This window comes from Pipistrellus kuhlii, unplaced genomic scaffold (assembly GCF_014108245.1).
Source record: "Pipistrellus kuhlii isolate mPipKuh1 unplaced genomic scaffold, mPipKuh1.p scaffold_m20_p_5, whole genome shotgun sequence".
Lineage (NCBI taxonomy): Eukaryota > Metazoa > Chordata > Mammalia > Chiroptera > Vespertilionidae > Pipistrellus > Pipistrellus kuhlii.
The window spans coordinates 64745060-64757614 of record NW_023425551.1 but is presented as its reverse complement, the minus strand read 5'-3'; the positions used below and the strand labels follow the sequence as shown (position 1 = coordinate 64757614).

At 38.2% G+C, this 12555-nt stretch overlaps 1 protein-coding gene across 2 annotated transcripts in view; it reads left to right on the top strand.

Moving 5' to 3' along the window:
* The window catches only part of FAM83B (family with sequence similarity 83 member B), a 75148-nt gene extending 63168 nt beyond the window's left edge, over positions 1-11980 (top strand). For both annotated transcript variants that reach the window (XM_036413535.2, XM_036413534.1), the window contains exon 5: positions 8441-11980. In XM_036413535.2, coding sequence (XP_036269428.1) covers positions 8441-10739 — 2299 coding nt within the window. In that variant the 3' untranslated portion in view covers positions 10740-11980. The remainder of the gene's footprint in view (positions 1-8440) is intronic.
* Positions 11981-12555: the final 575 nt, after the last annotated feature.

Sequence of the window (12555 nt, the reverse complement as noted above, 5' to 3'; positions counted from 1 at the left end):
GTGCATGGGTGGGGTCTTCCCAGCCTGGCCAGGGAAAGGGGACATGGGTGGTTGGCCAGCCTGCCTCCTGGTTGAACTTCTGGTCGAGGGGACAATTTGCATATTAGCCTTTTATTATATAAGAAATACACTGAATGTATTTTTTAAATCCATTTTTCCATAAGTGACAGTTAGGTTGCTTCCATATCTTGGCTATCCTATATAATAAAAGCCCAGCGAGTGAATGGAGGAACAACCAGAACAAGCGGTCAAATAGTAGCTATAACATGCACTGATCACTAGAGTGCAGACAACTCCATGCAGGAAAGTGCTGCTCGGCTGACTGGGTTAAACGGCTGCTCTCCACAGCAGCAGCAGCAGTAGCAGCAGCCACTCAGAGGGTGGGTCCACAGCTGCTCTGCTGACTGGGATGAGTGGCACTTCTGATCCCCACAGCCATGCCCCCTACCAGTGCATGAATCCCGTGCACTGGGCCTCAAGTTGTAAATAATAGCCAATGCAGTGAACATGGGCACTCAGGTATCTTTTTGAGTTAGTATTTTTCTTTTCTAAAGATAATATTTAGAAGTGGAATTCCTGAGTCATATGGTAATTGTGTTTTTAAATATTTTGAGGAGCCTCTATACTGTTTTCCACATTGGCTGCACCTATTTATATTCCCACCAACAGTGCACATCACATATCCCTTGTCTTTTTAATAACAGCCTAGTTTGTGTTTATCTGCATTGTTAACAATCATTTACAGAAACTATTAGTTTCCAATGTTCATGAAATCGATTTAGTTATATCTTAAAAATAAAAACAATCGTGGAGACTTGAGTTTCAGTTCTGACTGTACCTCTGAAGAATATTAAGACATTGGGCAAATCCCATAACTTCCTTTGGCTTCAAGTTCTTCATTCCCAAAATGAGGGGCTAACTGATATCTCAGCTTCTCTATGGCTCTACAATAGTAAATGTGTTTTTGTTCCTTATGAAAGCAGTACATAGTATGGTCTTAATAATAATTGCTCATAAAAAATAGACTCGGCATGACTAAGTGGTTGAGCATCAACCTATGAACCAGGAGGTCACGGTTCAATTCCCAGTCAAGCTATATGCCCAAGTTGTGGGTTCGATTCCCAGTGTGGGGTATGCTGGAGGCAGCTGATCAGTGATTCTCTCTCATCATTGATGTTTCTATCTCTTCCTCTCCCACCTCTCTGAAATCAATAAAAATATATTTTTAAATAGAAGCAGTTTATCATGTTGAATAGATTTTTCTTATTTCATCACTATTGAGAAGCTGATAATTCCCTAGTCACTAATACTATCAAAAAGTACATTTAAGAGACTAGCTGCCATAGTATACACTAGATAGGTGACTCGGATTCTATTTTCTGGCAACTTTATTTTATTTATTTTTTTTAAAATATATTTTATTGATTTTATACAGAGAGGAAGGGAGAGAGATAGAGAGCTAGAAACATCGATGAGAGTGAGTCATCGATCAGCTGCCTCTTGCACACCCCCCATTGGGGATGTGCCCACAACCAAGGTACATGCCCTTGACTGGAATCGAACCCGGGACCCTTCAGTCCCCAAGTCGACGCTCTATCCATTGAGCCAAACCAGTCCCGGCCTATTTTCTGGCAACTTTAGAGGCTTCCTGTGGTGGTATGTTTACTCTGTTCCAGCTTAGTTTGTTGATATATTTTAACCCCATCCTTACAACTGTTGTTTTCATCTACATTTTATAAGTTATGAAATTGAAGTTCCAGGAGTTTAAGGGACTTGTCTAAAACCCCACAGCTAAGGACCACGGGCAGTCCAGGACTACAGAACAGTCCAGGTCCCACTGGCTCTACAGTGTGAGTGCTGCCCTAATATTCCCTTACAAATCTCAGGCATTGGTCCCGAATGGGATACAGAGCGAGGCTATATTAACAGGCCGAGGAAAGCACCAACAAGCATGTATGCACTGCCATGTCACCAGGGCAGAGTGAACTCCTCGCTAAAGACTGTGGCAAGAAGCCAGGAGACCTGTGGAAGTAAGCAGGACAGTGTGAGAGGAAACCATAGGAACTTTAAAAGTCCACAAGAATGAGGCAACAAGTTAAAGTGGAAGGCTGTGGGCAAGTTACTTAATTCAGTTGCACTTGAGCTTGCTCCTCTCTAAAGAGAAGATAATCATAGAACTACCTCATGCCCTTGTAATGAGAATTAGAGTTAATGCATCCAAAACCTCTAATGTAAGCTGTTATTTTAGGCCTTTAAAAAACTGTTATTTTCCTTTTTGGAAAATGTAGTTTGGAGTTCTAAAGGAAAATGTGCGAAGAGAAGAAATTGCAACCAGGGCTTAAAATTAATGAGTCCTTTTAAAAACTCATTAAATGTGTATATATTTGTTCATATCCACTTGATTTTAATTGAAATTTTAATTAAAATCGGGCATTCACTTGACTTACAGAATGGTGTTTATTCATTAATCTCATAATAATGAATGCTTTCCATTTTTATTATTTAACTTGACTTTTAAGATCATCTTTCAGCAATAAATTCACCTGAACTTTGTTTTGCTACCATTTGATGTTAATAGGTGCTATATGTTGAGATGACTGTAGCTGAGCTACTTTATTTTTTTTATAATTTTTTATTGTTGAAAGTATTATACATGTCCCCTTCCTTCACCCATTTACCCTTCTCCCCCCTTCAGCCTGCCCTACCCCCCGCCCAAGGCCTTCAGCTAGTTGAGTTAGTTTAGAGGTGATTTTGGGAAAAACAACAGCAACAAAAACTTTTATCTTTCTATCTATATCATAAGCCAGGAGCAGAATTAAAATTATCATTTATGGAAGTGGATATGAAATGCCTACTAAAAATTCATCAAAACTCTTATCTAACAACTTTATCTCTTTATGATGTTATGTTAATTTTAAATATATTTATTTTAAAAATTAATGGTTGTTGGCCCTTGTCACTTTTGTTTTTTTCTGACTAATATCATGAAACTTATCTACTGTTAACAGGATCTGATGGAACAGTTATGGTCCAGTCTTCTTAGAAACTCATCAAAATTTTTAGTTCCTTTTGGTTAAAACCATCCTTAATCTCTTACATTCTGTAGTTGTCACTGTTTTTCTCATAGGCAAACTCAAAAATGCCTTCTTTATTTCAAAATTCTTTGCCATAAAATGTCTCCATGTTTTATTTTATTTTTATACAATATTTGTCTTTTTTATTTTAAATATGTTTTTATTGATTTCAAAGAGAGGAAGGGAGAGGAAGAGAGAGAGAGAAACATCAGTGATGAGAGAAAACACCAGTTGGATGCCTCCTGCATGCCCCCCTACTAGGGATCGAGCCCACAACCTGAGCATGTGCCCTGGCCAGGAGTCAAACTGTGACCTCCTGGTTCACAGGCCGATGCTCAACCACTGAGCCGCGCCAGCTGGGCAGTCTTCATATTTTAAACTTCCAGCATTTTTAGACGGGTCTGATGTCTGTACTAACCACAGTCACACATTGTGTGACAGCTCACTCACCATGCTGATGGTTTTATCAGGAAAACAAGTGTTTTGTCATATCATGTTCCTAACATTACTGAGATAAAACACATATACTTTTTATCAATGTGTGTAAATGACATTTTTTAATTGGATACCCTCATTTGAAATTCTGGAAGATATTTAATATTATCTACAACATTGACTGACAAAATTTGATAAGCTCTTTTTAAATCTTAGGATCTTTCTAAAAGTTTCATTAAAGTGAAGGAAGTTTCACTAAAGTTATTGGCTCCAAGATGCCATCTTTGATCAGACGTGGCTATCATATTTAGAAATCCATGCCACAACCTGTCACTTTTTTCACTCTATGGACATCACTTATTACCCCCAATCAGGAACTCAGAGTTCTTGAACTACTTTTTGTAAAAAATATGTTTTTATTGCTTTTAGAGAGCAAAGAAGGGAGAGGAAGAGAAAGAGAGAAACATTGATGTGAGAGAGAAACATTGAATCAGCTGCCTCCTGCACCCCCCCACTGGGGAATGAGCCCGCAGCTGGGCAATTATTTAATTATTTTAGCTAGTTCTCCTGATATGTATTTCATTCTCTTAAATAATGTGATTATTTCTAGATTTATCAATTTTATTTATCATTTTTTAATCCTCTACCAAGGACATGCTTAGAGAGAGAAGGAGGGGAGAAAGTGAGAGAAAAAGAAAGAGAGAAAAGGAAAGGGTGTGAGAAACATCTACCAGTTGTCTTCCCTATGTGACCCACAGGGAATAGAATCCACAACCTAGGTATGTCCCTGGCCAGGAATTGAGCCAGCAACCTTTTGATGGACAGGACAATGCTCAACTAACTGTGCCACCCTGCCAGGCTAAACTGATCACTTTTAGATATGATCTTTTGACTTTATATTATGGCAATCGAAGAGTTATATTTTGTACCCACTCATATCCACTCACCTTCCTGATTCCCATTCACCCTATACAGTTTATCATTATTTTTGGTTAAATAAGAAGTCTAGGTTTATATTACTGAAGTTGTGTCAGAATTTATTATTGATAAGTGATGAAGTGATTTATGATAGGTTTTCTCCTTCATAATAATGTTAATAATGACCATTTTGTTTCGGTTTTATTCATTGTCTTTGTTTTCTATTAGTTTTTGTCTCTCTCCTCCCCTCTCCTGCCCCCCCTCCCCAGTTGACTATAGAATTCTTAGCACAAACTTTTCCAGATGCTCAATTACTACCAACAATCTGTGATTTGCAGTCTGGACTAACAGGTCTCTAATGAGCACAGCTGGGTTTCTGGTATTTTCCATATTAGCAGGTAGTTTGAGCTATGGTTTTTAAAATCCTACTTTTAATCCCATTTTCACTCTTTTTATTTTTGTTTTTTGTTTCCAGTCATGATTTTTCTCTCAAATTTGTTCAAGAACATTTTCTATCAGCATAGGAATTTTTTAAGTCCAAAAATTCATAATTCCAGATAATATATGTTTTAACTGGTGATAAAACTCTAAGTTAAATCACTTTTTCTTATGAATTTGGAAGGCATTGCCCTGCATTTAAAATTGCTATTTAAGAAGTCTCAAACAATTGTGCTTCAAGTTCTCTTCATATAACTTTATATATTTTTTTCTTTCTGGGAGTGTCTAGGATTATTCTCTCTTTTTTATTTTATTGATTTTTAAGAGAGAGAATAGAAAGTGGAGGAGAGAGAAAGAAACATCGATTTGTTGTTCCATGTATTTATACATTCATTAGTTGATTTCTGTATTTGTCCTGGCAGGAGATCGAACCCACAGACTTAATATTTCAGGACACTCTAACCAACCGAGCTATCCAGCCAGGGCCTAGGATTTCCATTTTATTCCATGCTATTCTCAAATTTATTAAGATGTTTCTAGATCTAGGCCTGTTTTTCTTTTTTTGTTCTGGGCAATCCAAATAGTTGTGTCTTTGGATTCTGAGAAGTTTTCTCATATATTCTTTGACAATGTCGTCTCCTCAATTATCTCTATTGTCTGTCTCTGGAATTCTTTCTTTCTTTCTTTTTTTTTTTTAAACATATATTTTATTGATTTTTTTTTTTTACAGAGAGGAAGAGAGAGGGATAGAGTTAGAAACATCAATGAAAGAGAAGCATCGATCAGCTGCCTCCTGCACAACCCCTACTGGGGATGTGCCCACAACCAAGGAACATGCCCTTGACCGGAATTGAACTTGGGATCCACAGGCCCATGCTCTATCCACTGAGCCAAACCAGTTAGGGTCTCTGGAATTCTTAACTAGATTTCTGTTCCCATTGTATTTTTCCCCCTGTAATTTTCCACCCAATAGTGGTGGCATTATTATTAACAGGCGGATTTCCTCCTGCTTAATATCTATTTTTTTAAATTTTGCTATAAAATGTTTTGAATATCTGATACTTAAAATATTTTCCTAACATCTGTGTGTGTTTTATATACTTATTTCTCTGAAAATATTGTGTTTGTGTACATTTATTCTTATTTGTGCATTTTCTCTTTTTCTCTAAGTACCTTTTTTGTGTTTATTTGGTTTGGTTTCTATAATGCACCTAAGCTCTGAAGCATTATAAGCTATCTTCTAAACTTTATTCTAATGTCTGTCTATCTTTTGCAGTGTCTTTATATTTAAGAATAAGAGACTGTACAACTTAGTTTATCAATAAGTGAATTCACAGAACAGTGCTTGGCTGGGGTCCTGGAAATTTTACTGGAAGTTGCCTAAATGTCAGTATAAGTATATTTTTTATCTCAGGGAGTGTTCAGTGTTTCCAGAGAATAGTCTCTAAATTAATTGTCTCCAATTGAATATCTTTCCATTACCTGAAATTATATTACAATCATATTTTCTGACTTACCAAATCCTAGAACGTTTTCCAACTGCCACACATTCATTAGTAGCATTATCTTCTCAGATTCCTAAGCTCCACTCCTGCAGGCAATTCTTTCATATCCTATGCACAGCCTTTTTATGACCTGCAGATATTCTTACTCTTTCTGCTTGTTAGTGGCTCACCATTTTTACTCATTCCAATTTCTGCTCTGGTTTAGTCTCTTATCACCTCATTGCAATTACTTTACTCTTCATAGTGAATGCAATCCCTCATCTTTTAAGACTATACAACAATTAGCTAAAGAAAAAATAATCATTCTTCAAACATCTCTTTTTATTATAATTTATTCAAACCTGGGAACAGATTCCACACAATCCAACTCTGCTTTGCTTTTAAGGTTCACCCATCTCTTTTATAGCTTCTTTACTTCAGGTAAATGTAATTTGTTTCCTGTGTCCTATCAATACATGACCATTATTACTTCCTTTTTCTATGTTTCTTCTTCCTCACAAACCTTTTGTGTGTGAACTTCAGGGTTGTCTAGTTTCTATGAAAATGTTGCTACACTTCCACTTTCTCCAGGAATTTTTCTTGCATTTGATAGCTGACTATTCATTCCTTTACTTGCTGTTTCTAACATACTTCAGTGTTAGATTGAAATTTCAGTTGGATTGAAATTTTAGTTGGATTGAAATTTCTTGAATTATTTACTTTTGCACCATTTCTTTTAAGTCAACCTGGTGGCCAACATATCTATAATAAAAGCCAGGGCTGTGAGGGAAGCCTGGGTTTTGGGTGCCAGACAGAAGCCAATGTTGGCAGCCAGGGAAAGGAAAGCCTATCCTTGCACAAATGTCGTGCATTGGGCCTCTAGTGTGTAAATAAAGAACACGTAGTAAATGTTGTACTCATACCATCATTCAATAAGTATTCTAGATAACAGTAAGCATATCAGAATAAGTTGCACACTGTTTATAGTATTTAGTGTATTTTAAATTATTACTCTGCACATTCTTTTAATAATTTAATCTGCCTGAGTTATTGTACCCCCTATATAAACACTAAAATCCTTTATTGCGGAGAATGTCTCTATAGTTTTTCCCTTGTATTAACCCCTATATGCATCATATAATTATTTGATACATAACATATTAGTGATTTCCTTTTTAGCTCAGTGACTCTGCATGTTAATTATTTAGATTTTCAAACACCATATTTTAATATTTTACATGAAGCTTCGAGGTAACTATTTGCTCTAAACTCTGAGAAAGAGACCGGAAGTTCTACAAAATACTATACAGTAGTCACAAATTTATTTTCCTAGAAATTGTACCTCTATTAGAAGATCTGAATTGGCATTTTGACTGCCATGATTGGTGAGGATTAAATTTATCAATCTTGAGAACACTTTAATAACTACTGCCCACAAACCCTCTCTCAGTTTACAACTCCCCACATCCTATTTGCATAGGCCTATCGGGCATTATAACATGTTCAAAGTATAAAGTAGCGATTTTGCTGTTCCTGTCCTAACTTTGGATAAGAATAGACTGAGGCTCCACCTCTTAGAGAGATCAGCAGAAACCAGTTCTCTCAACTTTTCCTGTGGCATTAGCTTGCCTGGATCTTGCCTGGATGCTATATATGAAAAAATCATTTCTTATTCCATATAATCTTAGCAGGCAGAAATCCAAAATGCATAGCAGATTTCTCTTTGGACTTCTTGTATAAAGAATGATGGGTGGATTCAAACCCAGAACTTGAGTTGATTTATTATTTAAAATGTGAATATGGGAATGGGGTGGCTTATGTATTACAATCATGTAGCAATTGGAGATGTTCTAAATTGTGATAGTCAAGGAAAACAAATGAAAAATACTCTTTTGTCATTAAGGCACACATTTTTCTTAATAGAGCAATATATATATATATATATATATATATATATATATATATATATATATATATATACCGGATATATATATATATATATATATATATATATATATATATATATTGTCATTAATCTTTCAACTCAGCCAATGTAAAATTTTCTAATTTTGATTTTTTTTCCCCCCCCAGCTACATGTGGTCATTTGAAAAAGCTCACCTCAGCATGGTTCAGGTAATCACAGGACAACTTGTTGAGTCCTTCGATGAAGAATTCCGGACACTGTACGCCAGGTCCTGTGTCCCCAGTCCGTTCGCGCAGGAAGAATCAGCCCGAGTGAAGCACAGCAAAGCTCTGTGGGAGAACGGCACTTACCAGCGTTCCCTCTCTTCCCTGGCCTCCGCTTCCAGCCAGAGAAACTTCCTTGCTAGACAAGACCAAATCCATAACCTAGATGCCAATTACTTCAAAAGCAGAGGGCTATACGCTCGGAATGAACACGACAAATACAGCATGAGGAATCCTGGATACAAACCTCATTTCGTTCCCAACTTTAACGGCCCCAATGCCATCCGTCAGTACCAGCCCAGTCAGAATGAAAACTGGAAGAGGCACAGTTATGCCGGGGAACAGCCAGAGACGGCGTCATACCTGCTGCTGAACAGGACCGTGAACCGCACCATCAATCCTCCCGGGAACTGGAAAAAGCCTTCGGATAGCCTGAGTGTGGCATCCTCGTCCCGGGGAGGCTATGCGAGCCCCCAGGTCACCCCTGCCCAGAGTTTTGGCAATTGGCTTGCCCAGAGGAAAACAACACATCTTGGAGAGAGGAATTCCAATGTGCGGAGGTCTTTTAACGGGACAGATAATCATGTTCGCTTTTTGCAACAACGGATGCCAACCCTGGAAAATACCACAAAGTCATTCTTGCGCAACTGGAGGATCGAATCCTACCTAAATGACCATTCGGAAGCCGTGCCTGATTCCAATGGATCGGCTCCGGGTGACCGGTTTGAGAACTACGGTAGCTGTGAGAACCTGAAAGCCAGCGCCCTCTATACACATCCCCGGGTTCGCCCCTCGTTAGTGTTTAAACCAACTTTACCTGAGCAGCAAGAAGTGAATAGCTGTACAACTGGCTCTTCCAACTCCACTATCATTGGTTCCCAGGGGAGTGAAACCCCCAAGGCGGTCCCAGATACCCCTACGAGGGCAGAGCATTTGACGGATGAACCTTTGCCAGAATCCATCCCCAAGGTACCGATGCAGGCAGAGTCGCCAAAAATGCACCCCTTGCAGACTCCTGAAACCCACTCAGCAGTCCTACACCAAACTGCAGATGGCCACCCGGAGTCAAGCAACTACTTATATACAAACTTGTGTGCCAATAAGCAGACAGAAAACCTAAAGAATGAACAACAAAAAGAGAATCTGCTTAAAAGGCGAAGTTTCCCATTCTTTGACCACTCCAGAGTCAATTTAGACCATGGAAATAGTAAGAATTATATTTATAGTACGCTTACCAGGAATCGAATCCGGCAGCCTGTAAAACCCAAAGAGGACTTGCTGAAAAGTTCCAAAAGCATGCACAATGTGACCAGGAGTGTGGAAGAGGAGGAAGAGGAGACCAAGGGAGACCCTCCGGGTGGCGCAGCTACCAAGTCCATTTCCATCGCTGCTTTGCTTGATGTGAATAAAGAGGAGTCTAACAAAGACCTCACTCCAAAGAAAGAAGTTAAGGGTTCCCCCAGCTTTCTGAAAAAGGGATCTCAGAAGTTAAGGTCATTGCTTAGCCTTAGCCCAGACAAGAAAGAAAATTTATCCAAAAACAAAGCATCTCCCTTTTATAGAATGTGTAGCAGTTCCGACACTCTGGCTTCTGAGGCGGAAGAGAATCAAAACCCCAAAAAGTCAGAGCCGAAAGTTGAGTTGTCTCCTAGAAGAAAGCGTGCTTCCTCGTCAACCTCTCAAGGCAGCATCCACAAGAGTAAGGAGGACATAATGCTTAGCTCCTCTCCAGGGATGCATTCTCCACCCGATGAAAGTAATGAGATGATGCCTTCTCCAAGTCCAGTTGAAAAGTTCTTAGAACGGGCGGGGGATGCCTCTGCCCCAAGATTTAACACAGAACAGATCCAATACCGAGATTCAAAGGAAGTGAATAGAGTTGTTGCTCCTGTAAGAAAACCAGCTCTTCCTACAAGGTCACAGCCCAATGAGCTGCTAAGAACTCAGTCAACTGACCGGCGCATTTACAGTCGTTTTGAGCCATTTTGTAAGATTGAGAATTCTATCCAGCCCACAAACAGCATGTCCAATAGCAGTATGCACCGCCCAGAAATAAAACCCACCACCATGGGCAATAGCTATGGTAGGTCCAGTCCAAGGCTTCATTACAACACTAATGTTTACCACACGTATCAGCCAAATGAAAACAAGTTTCGAGGATTTATGCAAAAGTTTGGAAACTTCATAAACAAAAATAAATGAAATGCTCTCATTGCAAGTAGATATTAAAATACAAAACTAACGTGGCTATAATGATTTGTCCCAAGAACATTGTGGACAGTTGTTGTAAACACCAATAGGTTCCTGTGAGGCAGGATTTGGGGCATGATATATATTTTTACCAACATACTGTGTACAGTGAAGTTATTGTTTATGATAAAGTTAGTTGTGCTTAATTATGCTACCAATGGAATGTCTCTATAAACACGGAATTTTTAAATGGTAATGGTAAAAAAATGTAATTGTTTTCTTCAGAATGAAGATCTTCTTAAGTCTTAACTAGAAGCTTTAGTGGCGAGATGGTGTATGGGTTTTAACCATTTATTGCAGTCATTCCTTTTATAAAAGGATCTTAATACTCTCAGTGGCTCACATCTCTGTGGGGTTTTCATAACTTCAGATTATGAGACAATAAGACAAAGCCTTTTTGTTTTAATTGTCTTTAAATTTTACAGGATAACTTGTTATATTTTATTAATGTTGTATTAGTTTTTTCTGTGGAAGGTATACCACTGGTGGGTAGCACAATAATATTTAAACTTTATAGATCAGCATATTTTTTAGGTTGCCTAAGGGAGTTTTCAAAGTATCAGCCTCATGTAGTACATCTTAGGGATGGGTCTTCCTTCCAGATGTGCTTCTCTGCACCCTTTCCAGGGAGCCTATACTTCATATATCCATCAGCTGCTGAGCTTCTATAGTCATTTCTTCTTTCCAACTAATAGCAAGGCAGCAGGAATTGGAAAACCTGAATTATCCCTCCCTTTTTCATACTTTAAAATAACCTGTTAGAAATGTAAATTTCTACATACATTTTTATCTTAAGTGTATGATAGTACCTAAGTGTCTTGCTCCCAGAAGCCTTTGCTCTTTTTTTATGCTGTGCCAAATACTGGGTGAGATGGCAGTGTTTTCATAGGAGTGCTATGATGAATATGGAAAGCGGTACTGTTCTTTAATGACCTTGGGACCTGGTTGAAGGTTTTAAGGCTTCCTGTGTCAAACTCTCAAGGCAGCATCCACAAGATAATTGGCTCCTCTCAGGAAATGGGGCTGGATGGGGCATATTTTATTGTTTTAGAAATTCAAGAATCAGTTAAATATTAAATGTTATGAGATAATTAAAATAATGGCTTTAAAATATATGTGCCATTTAGATAATTTCCCCCAGTATTTTCAAACCATGATAAGAAATGCTGTGGGAGAAATAATAAGTCAGGAAATTTACCAAGCACTTACTTAGATCAGGTCTTGAGCCTGAATCTAAAGTCACAACAACATTTTGTGGGTTAGCATTACCCTCTTTATTTATAGTTGATGACTGAGGTGATAATTGATACATTGAGGTACAAAGATATTGCCCCAAGTCACATAATTAATAAGTAATGGTACTAAAGTATCTTATCATATACAGTCTCATCACATTACCTCCAAAATATGTTCAACTTCTGCCTCACCCAAAGTATTAGGGATTAAATGAGAAAAATGTTTATATTTCCTGACTCAAGACCAATCAACCAAAAAAGATTTAGTTGAATCCTACCAGACATCAGGGCACATTAGGGGCTTAAAATAGTCATAGTAGTTGAGATTAAGGAATTAAGTTGATAATGGTGTATGAATGTAACCCAGCAGGCCAGTTTTAATTGCTGGGTAGTCATTTTGATCTCTTTCCAGTTGACCTGTGACAATGAGAGGAAGGGAAGAGAACCATTGGTGAGCTTCAACCTGCTTCTGTACTAGAGAAAGAAGCCCATAGGGTAGAAAGCTAGGCAAGGAATGGAACTCAGGGTTAATT